The sequence below is a fragment of the Chamaea fasciata genome, unplaced genomic scaffold (assembly GCF_029207755.1).
Source record: "Chamaea fasciata isolate MVZ Bird 193981 ecotype frontalis unplaced genomic scaffold, bChaFas1.0.hap1 SCAF_4, whole genome shotgun sequence".
Taxonomy (NCBI): Eukaryota; Metazoa; Chordata; class Aves; order Passeriformes; family Sylviidae; genus Chamaea; species Chamaea fasciata.
In genome coordinates this window covers 21,973,343-21,998,861 of record NW_027094089.1, presented here as the reverse complement: position 1 = coordinate 21,998,861, position 25,519 = coordinate 21,973,343, and the positions used below count along the sequence as shown (strand labels likewise).

The 25,519-nt window shown below is 35.4% G+C and overlaps 1 protein-coding gene across 4 annotated transcripts in view; it reads right to left on the bottom strand.

The window, feature by feature from the left end:
* Nucleotides 1-25,519, bottom strand: part of NIPBL (NIPBL cohesin loading factor) — a 139,939-nt gene that overhangs the window by 66,295 nt on the left and 48,125 nt on the right. For 3 of the 4 annotated variants that reach the window (XM_066181065.1, XM_066181067.1, XM_066181064.1), the window contains exons 3-9: nucleotides 24,635-24,800; nucleotides 23,401-23,531; nucleotides 20,181-20,280; nucleotides 18,429-18,580; nucleotides 17,286-17,446; nucleotides 14,455-14,548; nucleotides 4,226-4,858 (exon numbers count right to left, since the gene is read on the bottom strand). In XM_066181065.1, coding sequence (XP_066037162.1) covers nucleotides 4,226-4,858; nucleotides 14,455-14,548; nucleotides 17,286-17,446; nucleotides 18,429-18,580; nucleotides 20,181-20,280; nucleotides 23,401-23,531; nucleotides 24,635-24,800 — 1,437 coding nt within the window. The remainder of the gene's footprint in view (nucleotides 1-4,225; nucleotides 4,859-14,454; nucleotides 14,549-17,285; nucleotides 17,447-18,428; nucleotides 18,581-20,180; nucleotides 20,281-23,400; nucleotides 23,532-24,634; nucleotides 24,801-25,519) is intronic. The other variant, XM_066181066.1, reaches the window with a different exon arrangement.

Genomic DNA, 25,519 nt, shown 5'->3' with positions numbered 1-25,519 from the left:
TCTGTTTACAGAGAAAGATAAGCCACTTGTACCTGAACAGTGGCAAAGCACAGGTTAATGCAAAGAACTCAGATTACCAAAATGAAATTTCTCCCTTAATATTCCCATCTCCCAAAAGGAAAAAAAGAAGCCTGAGAACAACAAAAGTTCCTGGGATAATTTCTAAAACTTAATAGGATTTCCTGTAGTTTCTTAGAGTAGTCAACTTCAAAATGTGAACAATGCACAATTTCAGTTAAGGGAACAAAACTCGTTCAGAATATAGAACTCTACTTGTTTCAGAAGCCTTCAACAGTACCAAGTAGCAGGGGAAGTGTGACTACTGGCAGTAGTTAGAAGAGAAGAGAGTGTGAATTAAGTTTCACCACCTTTCTGAAGAAATTATATCATTAAAATATCACAATGTAACTAGAGCAGAGGATGGTTTACCTGTCTGTCAGTCACTGTGGAAAATGTCAATCCACTTCTCTAATTTCCCTTCTGAACCACGTTTTATTCCAACTCAGATCATCTGAGTCTTGATAAATAATAGCTAGATCTATCTGTAATACTACACATTCTTTCAAAAGAGAAGACATGATCTAGTACTGATCAGCATCATGCATCTGATGAGGGTATAGAGGCCACTGTGAGGGGAGCAATGGGAACTGAAGATCTGAGTTATGTCATATTACACGGACTATTTAGCAGTACTGAAGCTATTAAATGTAAGAGATGTATTAGAACGTAACTTTTGGTGCCAAATACCTAGATCTTCAAAATCTCCTTTCACTAACAGGTATAGAAAAATTACTTGTTAAATTAATCAATAGAGAGATTTTCTTGACGGATAAAGTACAAAGAGGAGATGAACTCCTGCACTTCCACACAGAGGACAAGGATGAAACCAACTTGTTAAACTTTGCACTTCTCTATCATGATAAATTAAGAGGATGCACTCCATTTAATCCAAGAGCCAAGTAGCCCAAAAGGATAGAATTATAAAAATATAACTGCAAAAAGCACTTGGATATGAGAAAGGAAGTCTATATCATAAAATCACTCCTTGCACGTCTGACACGCAGTAGCCCCAATCTGTCAGATTTTGCATTAATGATTTTTGCACTAGAGATTCCTTTTCCATAAAGCGAAAGCATGAAAATCAGATTTCAGAAAGATAAGCTGCTTTTCAAAGAAGGCACTTCTGCAAAACCCTGTGTTAGTTCCTCTTCTGAAACACAGACAGCTTTGCTCTTTGAGAGACTTTGTTTGGTGGAAGCGAAACATTTTAACAGCTTTATTAGAAACAATGATTTATTACAGAAAGTACTATATAAGTTACCACAAGGCACCAATCCCCATTTCCCACCAGTACCAAATAAAATAGAAGGACTTTAGCATTAAAAAAACCCTTCAGACCTTAGCATTCCCTTAGCCAAGTTGTATAATTTTTAGCAAGAATGCCCCCCCTCACCTCGCCCCTCAAATCTCTGCTGCTTTTCTAAATAAACACCTCCACACTACCTTATTAGCCTCAGAAGAAACGTCCTACCCAACTAAACCCTTACTGTTAAGAAGAACGCGTTTGAAAATCTATGATGGAGTATAGAACTATGGAGATTTCATGTCTAAAATAAAGGACGGAAGAGACCACTAATTTACTGTCAGTAGTAGTTTTGAGTAGTTTTGACAACTTTTGAGTACCACTTTACTAAAAGTAATTTATGGAAACTGGTGTGAGTATACACAGAGAACACAGGATGGCTGTGATATGCATTCCCATGCCACTGTTATAAAAGCAGCGAAGATGTTTTCATGCAGGTTTTAGCATGTGCTAGCATTTTGAGGAAATGCTTGCTACTAAAGCATCAGCTGGCACTATGCACTCCCACTCTAAATAGATTGAGCACTTGCTACACCCATGCTCTCCTCCTGACATAAGGTGATCTGAAGTTACAGTACATGTACAAAAAGGCACAAATGCCAGCCTTTTGTGTAAATACACTAAGCAGTTTTGCTGAATGACATATTTAGAAATTATTGAATATGTTTCTAACAGACATATTCCTATACAAACAATAGATGATGCTTCCTCCTGCAGCCTCACAAAACCAAAGAGCTCTAACTACAACGATCCCAGAGTATATCAGCTTCTAGACACAGCATAAGCTTACAAGCAGTGGCAAAAGCATTACCAAAAAAAATAAAAACTTATTTCTCCAAGGCAACATTTTCAGGAAATCTTTTCCATGATTGCTAAAAATCTTTCTACTATATACTAGGCAGCCATGGCTGAAACCTCAAGAGCCACAGTGAAATGGTGAAAAGCACTGCTGTTTATCATAGGGGCAACTTAGCACAAGCGAATAAACAGTGATAATTTGTCCCAGTATAAGGCAGCAACTCTTGTATCTAATTTGTAGCAATTGTAGGAACCCAGGAAGATCTGAGACCTACCAGAGGATGCAGGTAAGGGGAAACCATAAGGTTGGAATCTGTATTTGGGAAGATGGTTATTGACCAGTGGTGAACAGAAAAGGCCAGTCTATAAAAATCACTCCTTTCCCCAAAAGAAACAAATCAAGGCTCTGATCACAGATGTGTAACTGGTAAACAAACTTTACAACTAATGCTCAACATTTTCTGAAAGCTACAACAAAACAAAAAATGTGTTTTTAGTCTTGATCAAAGTATTTGAAAGCATCTAAAACCCAAGTACTTCAAACCAATTAACAACATAAAAAGAAAGAGAAATCACAATAAAATGCTGTGCATTTTTTCAGCTGCTTCTCCGGTAAAAAGTGGTAGACATTCTATTTCAAGTGTGTGGACATAAATGTAGCTTTTCAAGTATTAGGCCACAAATCACGAGCTCTCCAACAATAAATTTAAAATTAATGGAAGAGATTTAAACAAATAAAAAATTCCCCATCTTTTTATATTAAAATTAAAGACAGTAGAAATCAATAGAGATCTCTTTAGAGGTAAGCACCCCTTTTCTCCTTATATTCACAAATAGTTTTTCCTAAAAAAGTTTGATTTAGTTACCAAATAAGAATCATCTTAGAAGTTAAACCTTCTAGTAAAACAAACACAGATACACACAAACACACACAAACTCTCTCCTTCCCTCACCACTCAGGCATCTCTAAAAATAGTAAAAAACCACTTTGAATTGGGAGAAAATTTGCTCTCTCTCTGCTGGTTAAAGACCCAAACTGTGTGTAAATTAATTCCATGCAAGAATGTCACACGGACCATTTTTACCTATGAACTTCCAAAATCAGAATTTTCACCATTTTCCATTCTGCAAGATTTCTCTTGAGAGTATGTAATAAATTAGGACTATGCTACAAAAGATTTTTTTTCTCAGATGTTAAACACGATGCAGAGGAAGATTCTGAAAAATACTTATGGTAAATTGTTACTATCTAATTCATAAAATACATCTGAAACCGAAGACCTTCAAACCAGTTAACAGAAAAAGAAAGAAATCAAAATTTAAAGATTGATAGATTCAATTAAATCCATTAAGGCAGGAAGTGCACCTACCGATGTGAAGATAAAACATTTCAGAGACCCACCTGGGTCTGTGCTACAGAACATGCAGATACATGGTAGTTCTCTAAAATTTCTAATGACTATATAATAATTAATATCCAGCTGAACAAACATTAGAGAAAACATAATTGTATACATTACCCAATTATTACACTACCTTCTAAAGAACCGAACAGATGTGATTTTAGTCTATCATCTCCTTCACATTATATCCAAAAGGGGATATGAATAGAAATGGGATAAAACAGTTTTCCTGCATTTTCTTAAATTAGGCAACATGGATTAGTAACACAACTATCAAAACTTTCTACAAATATTGATTTATGGTACTGCTGGGATTTTAGAAACTATAAACAACATCAACTATATTTCATTCAGTTTCATGGTTCAAAGCAAGAGTATTTTAAAAGACTTTTGAAACATAAGAATTTTACTTTCCATCCATTAAGACCCCAAATAAAGAATATCAGATATTCAAAATAGGCATATATGAAAGATTACAGTTCATTGTTGGAAGGGAATGGAGATGAATGTCGCAGAAGAACCTACACTGAGTAAACAGAACTGAACTATGTGACAATGACAGGAAGTTCTTTATATATATATATATATATATATATACGGGGTTTATATGCATATATATTTATATAATATAGAGTGTATATACACACACACATCCTTTTACCTTTATCTTGCACTTCTTTTGAAAATCGCTCCCTTTCAATAGCTGATTCACGTTCTATCCGCTCAATTTCAGCCAATGCATCCAATTCTACTTCATCATATGACGTTATAGCTCCTTGTTGCGAAACCTGTTGCTGTGTCTGTACCACAGGAGTCTGAGGTTGTTTTGCAGCAACGGAAGTGTTCTGTTGTAAAACAGGCACTTGTTGTGCCTGAAGGAAAGCTGTCTGTTCATGCTGCGGCAAACACTGAGCAGCGTTTAGTGGGCGGTTAACATCCTGTGGAGTAACGGGTGTTTTAGAAGTCTGTCCTGGGTACTGCACATTAAAAGGAATATCACCCTCTGACACACTGCTGTTTTCCAAACCAGAAAGCATATCATCCTGCTGGTCCATATCCGAAGATCTTACACGAGACAGTCTTAATGTAAGCTTAGTGGAGTCCTTGGAAGGAGAGCTAATGATATCATACATTGCAGCTTTTTCAGTCTGGTCTTTTTCATCCTTGCCTAACTTCATTTTCTTTTGTTTCTTTTGCTTTCTTTCTGGAGAATCTAACAATATGTCTGGGGGAACATCTCTAGGTGATGAATAAGGTGGAGGCTGAGATTGTTGGATTAAAGGTTGTCTTGATCCTAGAATAATAATTCAGAAAAACTGAACAGTTATGTTGTTTCATGTTTATATAAAAACACACTAAATATAACCTGCATACTTTTAATGTGTATCTCTACATTTAACTGCATTCACAAAAGGTCTAAATAAGATTGGTAGGAAGCACATCATCACTAAGTCAAGATGCAATCTGGATAGCTGCAGTGTATTTCCTAGGAATTTTAGCGGTCCACTGCAAGTAGAGAAGGGATCATTTCAGAAAAGGCGGAACAAAAAAACCCAACCACCAAAAAAAGAAAAAATAAAAATAGTACCTAAGGTTCAGAATATCAGCTATTAGAAAATGATCAACAAAAGCAAGTTGACGACAGAAAAAAGGAAAGATCAAAAAGATTCTTATTAAGGTTCAGTGATGAAGACTTAATGATCAGTATATAGGCACTAGCCATTTCAGCCACACATTTTTATAAAAAAAACCCCCAAAACCAAAACATATACAACCACTTTAACTTGGATTCTGACAGTTCATTTTAATTTCTTTTCTTTTATTAATTTTATTTTATGTAAATTTATTCCAACCTTCCCCACTCATTACTATCTAGAAAACACTATCTAAAGGCATCTTTCTACCATTCCCTGCCTTATTTCCCCTCCCTTTTTGTTTAATGTATGAGTTTTTGCTGTGTGCACTCTTTCCAGGATTTGAGGGTATCTACAGAAAATTCAGAAAGAGGACACTTATAATTAAATAATTTCTCCAACTAATTAAATTAGTTTAATGTTCTAATTCATCTAATCAGCTTCCTGTAACTGTTAGCCTAGAAAAAAGTCTGAAAAACAGAGAAGCTTTTCAACCTGTCCCAACTGTAATTTTGAGCTATAGTTTTTGCTTAGAAGGGAATACTGTGCAAGGTGGGAAACACACAGTCTCCTCTTCTTAAAGCAACCATTCAGATTCCATTCATCCATTGGGGAATAATGATGCTCAGAAAGCAGCGACTGAGATTGTTATTAGTCATTCTGGTCAGGCCATCATAGGTCAGTGCTTCGAACAAGCAAAAATTAACTGGAATACAAGTCCTGTGTGCTTCATTCAAGAAACATCTCTAAACAAGAAAGCAGCTTTATTCTGCAGTTTAAATTTCTACCAGATATTTTTGGCAGTGTTAAGGATCATTAAGCAATATACCAAACCGCAGATGAAAAAATAGAATGGCTATCTCTTTCAAAGCTTCAATTTACATTAAAAGTGTGCTTTTACTGATGACCTCTTAACACAGACTGCTAGGCTTTTGTCTTCCTAGACCATTCCATAAGAAGTCCTACAACTTCTGTACGTAGCGAGCAGGGTATGACATGGGTTTATCTTAATCCTTCTTGGCCCTCAGCAACAAATCCATATTCTGTCAAATAACATCCACAAAGTTGGGAAGCCCTGTTTTGACTCATTCCAATTTTCAAAACTGTTCTACTACTCTGCTTCCATTCCTCAAATCAGATACCACACTCAGCAACCAGTACCAAAGTTCTCACTACACCCTAAGAAGATTTCTCCCTTGCTTTTCACTAGATTCCTATTCTTGTTAAGCTCCTCCCCACAATTGCCATTTCTTTGGGTAATTTACAAGATTAAATGTAATATGTAGCAGGAATCCTTAGCTACCAATTTCTTTTATGGTAATGACTATCATTCAGGAAGTACAAACTGCAGGATATTTCTACAAATAGTGGAGGCAACTCAGAACTTTTCAAAGAGATATTCTGGACATCTTAATCTTGAATTATCTCTTATATGAATACTTCTAAAGTTGCAACAATGGGACACTTACAATTTTTTTGAGTTACACTTCTAAACATGGGGGACAGATTTGATTCTCCCTTGTCCTAACCTTCTAAATAAATATGACAAGATCTGATTTGGCATTAATTCGGCACTTCTCATGTTGAAAAGCAAGACTGAAACAACAGATAAAGTGGTTCTTTTTATCTCTGAATAGACTTGAGGAGGCCAGAAGGATTTCACTGCATTCCATTGAACAGCCTTAGATTCCAGTAACTGAAGAAACAAAAGTAAAGTTTTGCCTCTCCTAGGCAGCACTACGAATAAGTATTTGAAAATATCTTTCTCCTAAAGGAAATTCTTGACATGCTTTGATAGTAAGGCCTACAAGCTGCATTTTAAAAGAACATGTTCCAGCAATAATTTCACATATTTCTGAGATGTTTAAGGATGGTTAAGCCTCTGACAACAAGGAGGCTCAGAAGGTACAATGCCGATGTATGGAGGTGAAAAGAAACTGAAAAATATGAAGCATTTGAACAGTTGAACAGTTTCACCCTATCACAAACCTTAGCAGTTTTGAACAGATTTTGCACAATGAACACACAACCCACTCGGTTCAATATTGAGACTTCAGACAAAAGCCAGCGGTGTACCCAGGTGGCCAGGAAGCCAATGGCACCCAGCCTGTATGAGCAATAGTGCAGCCAGCAGGACCAGGGCAGTGATTGTCCTCCTGTACTTGACTGGTGAGGCCATACCCAAATCCAGTGTTCAGTTCTGGGCCCCTGACTACAAGAAAGACACGGAGGTGCTGGAGCATGGCTGGAGAAGGGCAACAGAGCTGGAGCACAAGTCTGGCTGAGGGAGTTGGGGGTGTTTATGCTGGAGAAGAGAAGGCTCAGGGGTCACCTCATCACTCTCTACAACCACCTGAAAGGAGGTTGTGGCCGGGTGGGGATCAGCCTATTCTCCCAGGCAACTCGAGGAAATGGCCTCAAACTGCACAAGAGGAGGTTCAGGTTGGACCTCAGGAAGAACTTCACTGAAAGGATTGGAATGGGCTGCCCAGGGAGGTGATGGAATCACTGTTCCTGGTGATGTTCAAGAAAGGACTGGACATGGCATTTGGTGCTAGGGTTTAGTTGACATGATGGTTTTTCTTTAAAGGTTGGAACAGATGACCTTAGACATCTAATCCAACTTCAATAATTCTATGAAAACTAGACTCACTTTACAGAGGGTTTTGTTTGTTAATGGTCAGAGTCAGTCTGGAGTATTTCCTATGGGAAATAGGACTCCTTGGACCATTATATGTTTGAGAATAGGTATCTCTACCAAGACTGGATAAAAGGAAAAAAAAACCAAAACCAACCCAAACTTAAAGAATACATAGACAGCTGTGGTGAGTTTGCTGAACCAGTTGAGATTCCAAGATTGAGAAGGTTTGTTCTGCGAAAGGCTGTCAATGCAATAAACAATATACAAATCTTCAGAAACTATCTTTCGGAATGCACCAATTTTCTTATTTTAGAACAGAGAAATAGACAACTTTCTAAATCCAAGGCTGGGCAGTAATTCAGGAGAAAAATAAATCTGACTTTCTGTAGTTGATTTTCCAGAGATAGTATCATCGAAAGAACTTTGTGTGTGCTCTCTTTATATAGCAGGAATATGTACAGCTTCTGAGATAAAAGGAGGTTCTCCCTTGATTCAGGAAGGTCACTGTATTGTTATTAAACAGCAAATACTGATAGTCAACCAGATAACACCAAACATAGCTGAGAAGTGGGTACCACCACAGGAAATGAGGTCTCTACAGAGAACAAGCACAACCATGAACAATACCTCTCTAGTCTTTCAGCAACAGTCATTTTGACCACCCATGATAATCCTGGTTCTCTACATTTCTTAGTTCTTCCATCGGTTCGTAGTGGTAGATGGCACTAAAGTTTTTTCAAATGCTATAGCAATTTACAAACACCTTTTTTTCTGTGATTCTTGACCAGTATCTTATCAAATCCTATATAATGCAATCAACTATAAAAAGAATTTAATTGCACTGACAGAGACTTAGCCTTCCTTAAAATGAAAAGTTTTGAATCTACTTCTGGTTTCTTTACCCAGGCTCCACTTGGTCCCTGTGAATCACTAGTTTGGATAGCAAACAAAGAAGCTTCTGTCCAGGAGCCTGAACACCTCACTAACATCTCCATCTTATGGTTTTGTCTGTACTTGTCTGTACACATCACAATATTCACACGTTCTTTAAGTATTTGTGATACTTTCTCTGATCATCTCTAAGCCTCTTCACGTCACTTGCCTTCCAAAGATGATGCAGCAAAGTCACACCACTGATCACACTCTTGGTTGTGATCCACATGGTTAAAAAGCATTTACTAAGGTTATTGGGAAGTTAGGATTTACATACTTTTCAGTATTAAAATATTATCTTTCCACTTTCACAATAACAACTTCCAAAGGGTCACACAAAACAGTATCCTCGTATTTCTTTAATTCCCTTGCAGGCAAAGGTTCTCAGTGTTGATAAAAGCCTTTCACCCATCCTATCCCTGTTTTGCCAGAAGTATCATCCCCTAAGCATGAAAGCTGGAAAAACTGTTAGAGAACAAATGAAGAAAAATGTTTAATACATAGTTCATAGCACAATGGAGAGAAACTTCAAGAATGTTTAAGAGCTACACTTTTTAAAATCCATAGGAAAGAGATCTTCCACTCCTGGAACATGATTTAAATAGGTATACACAAATTGGTACATAAACCCAGACACAACATTCCAGACATTTTACTGGAAAAGCCTTTGGAAAGAGAGACTTTAAGAAATGTATATGTGCTACATGTGAATTATTAAGATTTCACATATGAGTAATTACACTGTAAACAAGTTCCTGAGGGCAGAAGTAGGAAAAGAGAACCAGAACTTTCATATTGTATTCACAATGACATTTGTCTGTTGGAAAAGCTAGGAACCTTGTGATTACAGAACGTGAGGAACACACTATTGCCAACAGATTTGAAGAGACTGCAGTCAAAATGTGTAAATGGAATATGTCTTTTTTTTCCCCTTAACATGATCTAATTTATCACCTTCACATAAAAGTAAAGTTTTCACGAAAATAGGATCAGACATATTCAACCGGGAACTGTGGCTAAAACAGACTCAAAATTGGTAATAATCACTTGGAGAATCTCTGCCTCCAGTAGACTCAAAAAGGGAAAAATAGCCCCTTCAAAAGCATGGTAAAGGCCTACCCAGAGTACAACACATAGTCTGTATGATTTATGTCTACTAGAATATTTTTTCTGTAAGTACTGAGATAACAAAGAAATGATATTCCAAAAGGAATTTGTTAAGAATAAATATCATCAAATCTTAAAGAGAGTCAAGTGCCATACCTGGACTCCAGGACTCCAGCATGGCTCTCTATATACCTTCTCATAATAATTTCATTAACAAGGTGAAGAGTGTTAATCTAGTGTAATCTAGACAAAAATAAGGTGATTATTGTAAGCTCTACTGTGAAGCTATGCTCACACAAATTTAGTTTTTCGTAATAAAAATGAAGTGAGTATATGTGAAGAAGTGCGGCTTTCCAGCGCACTGTCATAAGAATAATAGTTTAAAATATTTGTCAGTAATATCTTCTCATGTAACAGAACTTCAGACTATTTTATTAATCTAAATAACATTATTGCTTTTGGTTTCAAGTCTTTGAGAGGCCAACCCCTGTTTTAAAAACAGAATCAAAAATTCTCTTGACTAATTGGAGTAACTTTCTGAAACAAAACAAATTCAGAGACAAGAAGCACAAATTTCTTATTAATCAATTAATCTGAATTGAAAACCATAAGAATTGAAAACCATTCTGCCATAAGAGGAAGATGGACAAGCACTATAGAAAGGCAGTAGAATGTTTAAAACAACTTGCAATATAAATCTAAGTTATCAGCAAAGAACAGCTATACTCACATATACAACAGCAGTATCATACAAAGTAGCCTCCAGAACTTTCCTGACTACTCATCCTAAATCTTCAATAGAGATGTTTCTATGTCTAGGACAGTAGAACATCAAGACATACGTAGACCAATTAGAAGTCAGGTAAAAACAACAAAGACAATTGGAAGCTCAGAAATGATGACTGACATAAAGGTAATAGAAACTGTGCTGTTCAGTGTGTAGATTAGATTAGAGCAAGACATGACAATGTTCCTTGATATGTAAATGTTTGATATTAAAAAAAAGGATGTGATCTGTTTTTCTTTGCCCATTGGAAAGAAGTCAAGAAGCATCATGACTAACTACAACAAAAGTGATTCAGGTTAAGCATTAGGAGCTTTCTAGCACTAAGAATTTGAATAACTTCTACGGCAAAGCCAAGGAAACTCTAAGTAAAACTCATATATTCTAAAATATATGGAAGTTACTGAGAGGATACTGCTACAGCTCAGCCAGCTTGAGTGTAAAAAGATGGCAAGTCCTCAAGTCCTTTCCTGCAGCTTTTTCTAAAATCCTAGAATCTTCCTCTGGAAAGCTTCCCAAATTTTGCATTAGATATAAAGAAAATGTTACTTATTCAGATCAGCAGACAACAACGACACTTATTTTTAAAAAGGAAAACTCAAAATTCTAACTTAAAGGGATAACATGAGAGACAGATAAAGAACATACATTTGAGAAGTTTTCAGGGACAGATTGTATTCACTTTCCACATCGTCTTCCAATAGTTTCCAGGGAAAAGTACCACCACTCTACCCAGAGTTTGAAATGCCTCATGAAAAATTCAGCTTTGGCTGTTCTACCTGAGAATGGATGTATTCACAGACTTCTTGCATAAAAAAATTAAGACTTGAAGGAAAAAAACAAGAATGAATGTTTATTTTAGTGCTATTAGAAAAAAAATCCTTGAATAAATTTTTTCTGCCTTCCTTTTGAAGGAGAAAAGGGAAGATTGTATTTTTTCTTCACAAGCACTGAAGAGAGAGCACTGAAGTCTACACTATTGATTTGAGAAGATTCCTAATTCTTCTTGTTATCTAGTCTATGTTCAGAGATCAAATGTAGTGCAATCTCTCTGGAGGAGTTCTGTGAAGCCCTAAGAAGATAGATATGAACTTTCCAAACTACTCATAAAATAATCAAATATTCACTAACAATTTCTGAAGGAATACAACTTACTTGGGGAAAAGAGTGCAAAATTACATAACTTTGTAAGTTGTTGCTAGTCCTTACAGATGTTTTCCTAAGTATTTAGGAAATTGTATGGAAACAGGACTGTAAATGATATGAACACACCTCTTCGTAAAGCAATGGTCTAAAAACATTGTGGAAGGCTTTCCTTTATCCAGCTCTTCAGAAGTTTCCTCAAGAAAAAACTAAGAATTAAAATAAAATGCGAGGTCCCATAGCAGTAGGAAAGTAGAACAAATTGACAAAATATTCTTATGATTAATCAGTCTTCAAAAATGAAGGTATTTTATGAGGTAAACAAGAAGAAAACACTCCATGACATTCCATACTCTACTCACAGAATGAGTTTTTAAAAAGTGATGTGGCAACAGACGACAGCATAACAGTTCATTACAATGTTTGCATAGCTAAAATCAAAAAATTTTTGGGATTTAACTTCAGCTGATCTTGTACCTTTAGTGAAGCAGAAGCAAAGCAAAGAAAGTGAAATTTTACTCCACTGATTAAGCAAATAACCACCCAAAACACAAAGAGAAGACCTGCCATCTCTCAAATATTTGCCTGAGTTGCAAACAAAACATCTCCCCCATTTAGATTCTGTCAAACAGACGGCTACATTCAATGTAAAGATAATTCAAGACTGTACAGTCATAATCTCTATTTCTCCAGAAGTCCTGTAACCTTCAGTAAATGCTCCAATCTCTATGTTATATAAGAAAGCTCATACATTATAACAACCTTCCTGAGATCTCTCTCTGACTATGATAGGTTACACCTTTTCCATTTTTCTTGTCCTTCCAGACAAATGGTAAATATTTTGCTCATTTTCTTTATCAAGGTTTGTGACCTGCCAACTAAACTTCCAGGGACTAATAAGAGAGCAGCAAAAAGCTCAGCATAAATACTTGTATTCATCCCAACTTTCACTACAAATCATAGGCCAAAAATTCCCTGTAGGGATCACATGCTCCTAATAACACTGAAATTATTAACATCTTTTCCATTCATCTCTAAAATACTAGATGGAGCATCAAGAACTGATTCTCTCAATCAGGGTTCATTAATGTCTTAAAGAGGGCAAAATGGTAACACCACTAGCAGCAGTATTTCAGTTGTGCAGTTTATCAAAGGGAAAAGTAAAGTTAACATAGAGATAAATCAGAAAGCTCTTCCTGCACTTTAATGTTAATGCTGAAACATTACCATCTATACAATCAGTTCATTTACAGAAATAATCTGAAAAGGCATGTCTTCAAATCTGGGTTCTGAGAGAGCGAACTGAAACACCAGCAAGTTTAGCAAAGAAAAAAAAATTTTAAAAAAATCAAATATTATCTGAGTGGTAATCACTTATCTGAATGGGTTAACTTAGATCCACCTTGTTAAACCTATAAGCTCGACAAAGACTGAAAAAAACCCACCTTTACACAAGTCTTTCAGGAAGTCCTTTAGAACAAGACCTGAAATACTGAAGCTCCTGGCAACCTATACACATACTTCTCACCTGTCACTTGAACCACAGGATAATTCAATTAGGAAGGGACCTCAGGAGATGTTTATTTAACCCTCATGCTCAAAGCAGGGTAAGGCAGGGACACATAATGTCAGGTTTTAACCAACTCTGATCCTGAAAACACCCAAGGACAGACAACTCACATATTCTAGAGGGATCCTTTACTACTGCTTGACCGCCCTGATAGTGAGAAAGTTTTTCCTCACATCTAGTTAAATTCTCCTATTTAAATTTAAGTCCATTGCATTTCATCCTTCTTCCATAACAATGAAAATATTGCATCAGATCTTCCTGATAATCTCCTCACAGGCATGGAAAGACTGCCTTGAGGTCCACCACTGACAAACATGTCTCTTATCCAGGCTGCATAATACTTTCACCTTTTCTGTAATCTCCATCATATTCTGTTCTTTTCTCTGCCTAAACTGATCACCCAGTAAGACTTATTTTTTTATTTCAGGTCTATGAAGAAGAGAGCACTGTTTCATTTTTCAATAATTGCCCTTTAAATATAGAATCACTGAAAAAGAAAATTAACAAGAGTATGTCCCAATCCCCACCTTACCAAGTGGATTTTAGTATAAAGAATTATTTTGAGCAGATTTTTTTCTGTTTCCTCTCAACTGACAGACAGTTTACCCTATATCTCTCCACAGCTAAGGTTTTCAGGCTTCATTTATGCTATGTGTATTGAGATCACTTATTGTCACATTTTTAAAATTTCATGATTGTAATTAAAACAAGTGTTGCATATTAAAACACTTTTGAGCTGCTTAAGGGTTTAATACTCGTAATGCTGCCTTTAAAACTTTTCTTATGTAGAGCAACTGAATTCTTATAAAGAATTTAATTCTCAGATCGGAAAGGATTTTAAATCCTTCTGTCCTCCATAAATTCCAGCTTTATTTCAAAGGATGATTAGTTAATATTCAGACCATTAGAAATTTCTTTTGGATCAGGGCTGAAAATAATTTTACATCCAGAACATAATGACATAGTTTCTAGCACTATTTAAATACAGAAGTCAGGAGGAAAACTAAATACCTCTTTAAATTCTCTATTCTTTAAAACTGGGAAAAATAAATTGACATATATATGACTGCTAGACTACCTTTAAGGGCTCCATCACTTCCAGCTGGAGAGCAGACTGACTGTGGTGACCTCAAGGAAAAAGACGCAGCATTCCTTATTGAAGGATCGCCATCCTAAAGTAAGAATGATAAAAAAATTAACATATGAATATAAACATCTGTTAAAATAAAAACTGAAATTCGTACCTAAATTGATAAAATGGATTGGACAAAAAAAAACCATACAAGAAATACTAGAAAAAGAGGCACATTAAATAAAATCTTTGTAATTTAGACGGCTATTAGAGTATAATATAAGCAATGCTCCAATCACACCTAAGAAGAATCCGCAGCCAGAACAGGCACACAAAAATAAATCTCTGTGTACGTTTTCTACTTAGACAAGCACATTTGGGTTTACGCTAAGATTCCATTTACAACTTTTTGTTGCAAGTACTCACAGTAAAGAGCTGAAGAGCAGATGCATGCCCTTTATATAACACCATTTGGAAGCAACAGAGTACAAAATGTAGATTTTTAAAAACTCATGTTTTTAACATAATCTACCCTTAAAAGATTATCTAGAATGCCATTTTGCTCTTACAGTTCAACAAATGCAGTTCACTTTGTATCTACATCCTCAGCATACAGAAGCCAGGACTGAACAGAATCTCTAGCAGTCCCATTACAGCAGCTGGGTTAGTCTCATGTAAAACACAGATACAGCTAGAGTGATTTTAGCTTGTAAGAGTTAAATGGGAAACAATGGCAATATGAAGCTCTTTCCCAATTAACAATTTCTAACAAATATTTTCATAATACATAATACTAATTGCAATGCAATTATGACCATGCTCTATTTTTAGCAATGTAAATGCGTATTTTTTAGTCCCACACTATCCTTATATAAAATATCAAACGCACTATTCTAATGTCCATTCAGAGTTTTACATGGGTTTTTCCAATGCTTTTGTGAAGCCCTCTGCTGGTCATGACTACACATTCACACAATGCCCAAACTGAACTTCAACTATAGAACAGTATTTCCCACTTCAACTACTGTTATTTATATAGCACCTATAAGAATGTTTGGGGAAAGGAAAAACTAGCAAATTCTGTATTTATAAAGAGAATATTTCTATAATTACATGAATTCTAAAGATGTCATTCTTCCAAATGGTAAAGTCATACAAATAAATGAAGTCTCCAAAAAAGTTGTACAGTTATTTAATGTATCCTAATTAACCTGGTTATTTCAGTAGTTAACATTCTAATGCGGCCCTTGTTGAGTTATCTGGGTATAGGCAATTTTTTCACATAGCCTTTTCTTTCTTTTATTTTTTAATCTGAATTATTTGTCTGATAAAACCCTTTTTAACCTTTTGACCAATAAAAACCAAATTAACAGATTGTTGGTATTTCAGGGAGAAAGCAGCCTGCACAGACGGACAATCACACAGCCCCTCTGACGATGGCCAAACAGCCGAATTCCATGTGTGTAGCCATGGACTGGGCCATTTACAGGCTAAGCCTTGTGAAGGTGTAGATGACACGGCTAAGGGAAAAGAAAGAGTTTGAAGTTTATGGACTTAAGGTGATTACACCTCAAAGAACACAAATCCATAAGAAATCAGATTTCATCAGATTTACCACCTATGGGCACTTATTACACAACTACATTAGATTTTTTTTCTTTCCATTCACAGCACAATAAACCTAAACTTAAACATTGGTGTTACTTACACTTATTTTTTGCAAGAGTGCTTGGAAAAAGAGTTGTTGCCTTCTAAAGAAATTCTCATGGGCAAAGAAGTTTAATATTCAGATCAGCACAATAAAATGAACTCCTTATCAAAAGTATATGATGTTATTTTAAGTGAAACTGATCTGATATCCCACTTAGTTACTCATTTACCTACTGCACTGGAATTATGGAACTGGTATTTTTTTTTCCTAAACTGATGTTTTTTTGACTTGTAATAAATCTCAAAAAGACACCTGTATTGAAAAATAAGCTTAACTTAAAACTTAACTTACCATGTTACTTAGCTTAGTATGTTTCATTAAGTAAGGAGAAGATCTTTAACCATGATTGTCAAAGACACAGGCAAAGACAACTTTTACTGAATTAACTGAACAGACTAACTAGGTGTATGACATTTCGGGTAGAGATGTCATTCCTACCACAGCTGACAAATTTTCAGAAATGTGCATTTACACTTTTTAAGTTTGAAGCATCACCAAATGATGAATTATGTTCTAGGAACACTCTCAAGTTTACCAAAAAATTGTACTTAATTGAGTGAATGTGTAGTGAGCCTTTAAGGGTATATTTGCTGATTTTGTATTTCAGAGACACACAATGTATTAGCTTTTTTAAAGCAATAAAATCCTAAACTGAATAAAAGTAATTTAAGTTCTTGAGTTTAATGATTTTTAAAATACTCATTCATAAAGATCTTCTCCAAAGCAGAAAAGGCTGCAACATTATAATTATTATTCATACAGAAATGCAAAACTTTTATCAAAATTCATCAAATATTTTTCTGCATCATGCTAAAATAATCTTTAGAAGGCAGTATTACAAATAAAACACAAGTAACATATACGCACCATTAAGAAAGTGCACAAAAGGATAAAAGTGCAAGTTTACATTTGCTATTTTTTTGTCTAGCATTCCTTCAATTAGACCAGTCACTGAGAATGTACTAGGTTTTCAGAGTCTGCCCCTTTTCAAATGAGTCTACATGTCTGAAACTGAAATCCATCAACAGCATCATAAAATATCTGACTTCTAAGGCAGTTAAACACATACTTGCTTTATCATAGTAAATATATGCTTTATTCTAATAAATTGATTTAGGTAACATACATCACTACTGAGTCTATGCACCATCTGCAGGTAGTCTTCATTTGAGCCATGTCTAGAATTATCAGCATGATGATTAGCTGAATTTCCAGACAACTGACTTGAAACTTTATTTTCATGGAGATTTCTCATCCCAGCTGTGACAATGGGACTGGATACAGAAGCTGAAATATAAAAAAAAGTAAGTAACTATATTGATACAGTCATATCGTCATAAACTTGAAAAGACTCAGAGAAAACACCCTAATGGCGAATCATAAAATGTTGGAAGGCAAGAGGTCCGAAATCTGAACAAGAATCCAACTTGCCACAAATACCTTAATTAAAAATACATTATCTAAGATTTTTCAAAAGGATTTAAAATCCTTTAAATTGATTACAGAAAGCTTTGTTTACTTCTATATAACTTGAATTCACTACCTTAGTAACTTTCAAGGTATTCATGAGACATATAACACTACATATAAAGCAGCTATATATATATTCTAAGCACAATGTTAAACTTTAAGAAAAAAATTTAAAAAAGAATCCAATAAAATTCTACTTACCAACAAAGAAATGCCCTAGATACTTTAATATTGATCATGTTTTCAGAATTGTTTTTAGACAAGGGCAGAACAAAGAAATCCATTTGTTCAGAAGGTTGCTTTTGCCAGTTACTGTATACCTTGAGCATAATTCTAGCCAATTGATTAGAATTAATATAACACTAAAAAGGGCCAGTAAGGCTTAAAGAATCTCTGAAGTTAACTTTGGTTAATATCAAGTTAACAAAACTTAACTTTTCCTAGGCAGAAATGAGATTTTCCCTAAAATATGTGAGTGATGCTCATAGCTAACAAATACAATTTTTGGCTTGTTCAGATTTTTTTATTGTCACATATACAGGGCAAAAATGCAAATCTGACACAAACAGGAGAGCATTGCAAAATGAACATGTTTTACCTTTTCTTCTTCTATTTAACTTTTTAAAAAAAGTAGATGCCACCACTCTTTGCAGCCAAAAAATCAAAGCTTAAATATACCTGCCTCAAAGATTTGCATTAAGCATACGACTCCTTTAAAGAAATTGGCAATCCATGAAATGTGCGCATGAAAGTTAAGTTGACATGAAATAGGAGAGTAAAATAAACATCACAGACTTACCTTGCTGCATTTGAGGATGAGTTGTATAACTTGGAGGATGTGAATACGGCATGTATCCTGCAGGACTTTGAGGAGCATATGGACTAGGCACTGGACTGTTCTGTTGTGCCAAAAATCTGTTACCAGAGCTTGTCTGTGGTGGCACAAACCGGCTAAAAAGAAAATGAAATTGAAAAAAAGTTTTTCAGTTTTTAAAATTTGGAATAGCAAATACAGACAAATTCATTATTTCTTTTGGAAGTTATACCTTCAAAACATGAAAATTTCTTTAAGATAAAAAAGCCCACAACACAACCAAGAAGATCCTTCAAAAGCAGTACTTTAAGCTATCTATATTTTCCTAACTGCAAATGTTACTTAAGAGTCAGAAGATAATAAAAAGCATTAAAAAGACCTCCACCTAGGGAAAGGAAACAATGAGACAAATATGCATGGAAATCAAATCTGCAATTTTCAAAAGTTAAACTCAGAAGTTTGAATGAAAGTGACAGCAGCAGTTTTAATCAACTTGGTCATAGGATTAACAAGGAGCCATTTACTTTTACTTTCCAGTAAGGTTCCAAATAACTCCATCCAACAGAACTACCCTGTCAAGATGCAAGAATATTATAGGCAGTTAGGTAGCACCTGACCCAAGTCCACTGAATACAACTTTCTCTTTCACTGGCTTTATCTTAGATTCATTCTACAGTTAGGAAGCCACGAAAATAACATTGACTTGTGAGAATAATACATGCACACTGTTAATTACATTCTTATATGAGCTTCTCAAAATTAAAATAACCAAATAAATACATCACAAAGTACAGTACAAGCTGTCACAACCCTCAGTTCTAAACAGGAACTCCATGAATGTAAGCTTCCACAGAAAGAAACTGTGAAGTACTTAACACATGGATTTTGCAAGGATTTCAAGAAAACTTCGTACTATTCATTGTAATATTCAGAAGTTGAACAAACTTTTTAGGTATCCCTTTTAGATTTAAAAGTTTAAAAGTGTATTGGTTGTTGTGAAGACACAGAACATTTCATTTGCCAGTTATAGTAACTTGAGGTGAAACCTGAAATCAGTTTATTTTAATAATGATATCTACTAACTGAAGATGGGACCTGTTAAAGTCTAGTACCTGGGCTGAAACTACAAGCAGAACTCTCTCCTCTAGTCCAGAGTACTTTAATATATTATTAAAAGCCTAAATTATAGGTAAGTGCTATTTGCAAACACTTAAAAAATTTAAAAAACCAGAAATCTGACTAGGATTCTGCTGGAAGATTGGCCAAACTACTGGGCCTATCTTTCTGCAAGAAGCTTTTTGCATAACTGCTACAGTAGTACTCCATGCTTTAACGAATCTTCTTTCCCACCATTCTGCTAAACCAGGCACAACCTGGAACATTACCAGACTATTCTGTCCTATCCTCTTGCCACCAGTCTCAGCCTCTGACAGGGGTAGAAGACAACCAGAGGGTAACACGAGGCAGAGGGACTCCTTAGGCAAGATAGAACATTTGGCCAAATTGAGGGGTGAAGCGAGAGAGAGAATTCATGATGAATCCTTAGAATACAGGGATCAGTTCACTGACAGAAAGATGTTTCTTTGCGCATGAAGAAACTTGCCCCGCTGTCAGACAAATGCCAGATTTGTTGTGACACTGATCATCTTGAAGTTACATATTTGCAACAAGAATTGGCTGCCAGTGTAGGAAGAACTTGTAGTTCACTCCCTTCCCACCCCACTTAGAAAGGATTACCTGGAAGGGCTATGTGAGATAGTGGTTTGTTGATAATTGGAAGATGCAGGACTACCACGCATGGAATTCTGAGAAATATTAAACTGTGACATCATCATGCCTATTAAAAAAAAGATAGCAGCATTACTTTACATGCATTTCCTTTTCTATCAATGAGCTATCTCATTTCAGAATTTATTACATACAATGAGATTATGAGCTTTAACAACATTATAAAATTTACTGACACTAAGATCATCTGCCCACAGCTGTTAAAAGAATTAGAAAAAAATTACTGAATCCATGTGTGATGTCCATTTCACATTATGACATAAAAAGCATTCCCTAAAGTTCTGCTAATTCAGTTACAAATATTAACAGTAGTTTCTTCAACTCCTCCTTAGAGATTTGCAAGTCAAAATCTACTAGTAAAGAGAAACATTTTAAAGCAGGACATATATTCTGCACTCCAGGCTGGTGTGTACAATATTTGTTGTGCCAAAAAGCAAAAGATTTGGCAGAGTCACAAGTCAGAAGAACACAGAGAACTTATCTTCAGTAGTTGGAGCAGGTATAGCAATTGGGTTGAGGGCTGCAAGATATTCTCACTGCTCTGATATTTAGTGGTCTCTTTCCACCCAGAGACAGAAGCTTTCTATTCCATCTCCCCTAAGCTTAGAGAGAATGTTATCAAAGAAGGTGCTCAAATATTTCAATTGCAAAGCAGAATCAATATCCCAACTGTGGCTCCTACAGCAAGAAGATAACCACAGTCATGTGTTGGAAGTTCAGGTGTTGAACCAGCTGGCAAGCCACACATATCAATGTTCTTGAAACTAGCTAGTTTAGAAGGCATTTGGACAGTGCCTTTAATTTGACTGAACTTTCAGCCAGCTCTGAAGCTGTCAGGCAGCTGGGTTAGATGATTATGGTATGTCCCTTCCAACTGAAATTTTCTATCCTATTCTGACTCACATTGCTATAAAGGGGAATTTAAAGGAATCTTTTTTCTCCTCTCTTCAACACAGGAATAAAAAATACCCTAACAACTACATGAAAAAGAGACATAGAAACACAAAAATGTAAATGAATTTGAAGTTATTTTAGTGACAGAATTTAATGTCTTACAACTAAAAACCTGTCAGAACTCCTGAGCACACAGTATCTTGGGAAGCCACAGCAAGTGATTGATAGCCTTAGGGAGAAGCTCATTAATAGTACAAGTATTTTAGATGGTAAGACAAAAAGTCTCCAGTATGAAATTGCTGGAAGACTTTTGTTAATCCTACAGTTGCTATCACCAATTTCAAGTACTACAGCAGTCACACATGCAAAACTAGTTTCAGAAACCTTCCTGGTCACCCTCATTTCTCTTCCACTTTCTCCAGCAGAGACACCAATAATCCTGCAGGAATTAAACCATTAGTACCTCCCAGTAGGTGCTAAATACTGCATACCATGTACTTGAGCACACTAATACTGTCCCTAAACAAGAGTTAACGTCCTGTGTTGTGCAGAGAAAAGTTATATATTTCCATACCTCAATACAGAGTACATTTCTGTGTCCGAAGTAATGATGGGGACTGCTCAACTTCTACAAAATTTGTTTAAATGGATACTGGTTGTCTCACATGGAGGCAAATGAACATGAAATCCCAGGGATTTTTTAATGCTGGAAGGAGCACGCAGCATGCCCACTGCCCCCTCACGTCTCACTGCCACCCTGAACAAAACTAGGTACAATATTTCGGGCCAACAACTAACCTTAACATTCCTGTACAGAAAGCTGACATAATGCAACAATATCAGCATGAACTATACAGACAAAGTTTCAATTTTGTGCTTAAATTACACAGTGCTCTTTTTAAGGACTGAAAAAATATATCTATTTGTTTTCTCTTCCCTTATTTAAAACATGCTTTGAATCACAGATGTGGCAGTTGCTGGGTTTAAAAAATGACAGAAAACATCAAACTAATTCTAATGCAATTTTTAAAAATCCCCTAACTAACTTAATCTATGAGGATAACTTTCACTTCTCTATCTCTGTTATGGATGGCTGGGGCAGGAGCAAGACATGGAAGGCCCAATCAACGTAATGTGCAAAAAAAAGAAAGAAAAAACCCAAAACAAAACTAAACACCCCCAAAACCAAAAAAACTTTCCAAAGTTTCCAGACAGATAACTGTATATGTGATAATGATGCAATGAGAAAGAAGTAAAAAACAAGCCCCAAACACTGGGTCTAAAATGGAATTGAAATTAGTCTGTGGCCATTAGCAGTACAGTATCTTCTTCTACTTTTTCACATTGTTGTCATATTACTACATGGCAGTAAGAAAAAACATCCTACTAGAAACATTACTAGAATGAGATTCCTTACATATACTCCCAACCTTACTACAATTTTTCTTCTTATAAAAAAGTATCTGCATAAATCCATTTTAGCATTCCTACCAAATGGCAAAGAATGCACTTCATAAAATCACAACTCAAAGTTACATAAAAATTCTTCTATAACTAAACTGTATTACAGCAGCATATACGTTTATGCTAGGATGGCTCAACAACAGGTGATGTTTCAGTTAGATATATATTTTTATTAAAAGTGCACGTGAAGTTTTCTCCATTTACAAGCAAAAGTATACTTGACTTCTTGTATAAATAAAAAAAAATTACTGAACTAATTTACACTTATAGAAAGATGCATAAGGTTTTAATCACCCAAAATTCATAAATAGCTCAGAGCTGTAGGGCATCACAAGTTGCTAAGATGAGGAATTGCAGGGAGGAACTGTTAAGGATGCCTCATTCAACCTTATTCCTTACTCCAGAACAGTTAAGAACTCTCACTGCAATGATACACTATAATCATATAGATTTTCAGTAAGATCAACACATATATTTTCAACCTCAATTATTTACCAAGACAAACATATGAACCCAGGCATAAAAAATTCAAACCAAAATTGTTTCAAAATAAAATCCAGTTACTATCCTAGAGATTAAACTCTGAGATGAAATGAAATATTTTTTAGAAAAACACCTGGTAGCTTTTATTTTACAATTACTATACAATTGCTCTTAGAAGATTTTAAGGCAGATAGCTTTAAATCAATATCAAACATAAGGCAAAGCATAAATGCAACAGTTGTGCTCCAAATACACTTGTGGTTAGTATCAGCCCCCTAGATTTACAGAATAACATAAAATTAATCAATAGATAATCAAAAATCCTTACCGCTTTGTACCCCGTATCTGTTTTGCATGCTTTTCTCCCTGAAAACATTAGGATTCCTTGCCAGAATAGCCTGCAGTAAGACTGGTATATCTCCCTCTGGATCATCACTGCCAAGGTTATCTTTCAACTCTCTGGAATTGTGGAAGTAAGCAAATAAAGAGGCAAATGCATTTTCAAATTATAAGAAACTATGAGTCAAGTAAAAAAAAAAAACCAAAAACCAAACAAAACTAAACAAAAAACCAAAACCAAAATGAAAGAAGACAATTTACTGTTAAAATATAGGAAAAATCAAGCCTGCAAAACACTGTTTCCCACCTCTAGTTTTTTTTATTCTCTTCCTTAAGGAATGGCAGAAGAAATATTCCTACAAGTCCTCACAGTCATTTTCTCTTACTAAGATCTTACATATATGTGGCTGTCAGTTTAAGACTGTCATAAGAAGTTTCTTAGGCATATTTTTGTATCATGATCTTCTCTACAAAAGAATGTTTTGGCATAACATCAAGAACATATTACTTGAATGAATGTATAACATTCAGGTTTCAACCCAATGCTTCGAAAATAATTTCATTTTGAAAAGAGAAATTGGCATATCTTTGAGATCAGAGGATTCCCTCTGAACCATAAAGAAATGCAATGGATTTTCTATAAATGCATCTGTGCACTCACTTATTGTATGCTTTGAGGACCTTTAAAATCTACTTCCATTTGAACAAAACAAGTAAGGAAACTACAAGTTTGTCAACATAAAACAATTCAAAGGACACCAGGGAGAAATAAAAAAAAAATAACAAAAAGAGAATACATTAGCATAATTGATGTCTCAATTGTTAAAACTACTTAAGTTCAATACCTAATCAGAATTGACACAAGTGTCAAAGATTTTCTTCTAGGTGTGTAATTTGTCTATGCGCAGTAATGACTGACACTAAATGCAAATTAGTATTGCACAGTCAACACCACGAAATCTGCACTCTTACCTATCAAGAAGGTAATAAGCATCAGATCTGTAAAATAACCCCCACAGTTATGCATAAAGGCTGATGGACAATTATTAGTGTTGTCTCACTGAAACATTTGACTCTTATCTTGCAGCCATTTGCTGAGCAAGCCTAAGGAAAAACCTGCAGATCCTAATTTTCATATTCTCACAAACATCCTTCTTAACCAAGTTAGTTTTGATTTCAAGGAATAAGGATGGTGAACTGATGTACTATTTCAAACTACATACATGTGATCTGTTGACACCTGATTGAGACTGTGGACGAGCTGCGAAACCAGATTTTCATCCCTGCAAGCCAGAAGGCAGTTCACCTCTTCAGCTATCCGTCCATTGAAAAGCAGGCTTTTTGTTGTGGTAGCAGGTAAAGGTGATGGAAGAGGCAGCTGGTTCAAAACTGTTATTAGAAAACAGGAAGACCAGGAAGAATCATTTCACGAGACACAAACATGCAAAAGTGGACAACCCCTCAGTCTCTCATGAGATTAAGAAAGAAAACCTGACAACTAGATTTAAAACACGGGGAATACATCTGGATTTTTTAAATTCTTAAATTCATACAAAGAAACACACACATCCCACTCACATACTCACACTGGACTCTCTAAACATTCCAGAATATTAAGCTCTTTATTATGTTATGGCACCTTTCTCCTGAAGCCAAAAGCATGGATAAAAAAAAAGGAAATGCAAAAATTTTGTAGCTACATGCAGTACAATACAGGCATTGAGGATTTCAGTTTTCTATTCTGATCTCAATATTTAATCAGTGTTACCATTTTGTAAGATCTTTAAAGAAAAACCCAAAAAAACCCAGCCCACCAAAAAAGCCAAACAAACCAACAATCAATTAAACCCACTAGGTAAATTCTCAGTTTATTCTTCTCTTCTTGTATTTATTCCTACATAAACCATCTTCTCAAGACAGGCCTAGTATTGTTGGTTGGTGTGTTCATTGAAATGACAATTCAATCAGAAAAACTTACAAATCTCATGAAAAGATTTAGTGCAAAACACTATTTTAATCAGATTATAAGCACACTTCAATTATGCTGGGCATTCTTCGGTCCTCAGACATAACAAGGAAGTGCACATGTAAGAAGGCTTGACCAGATG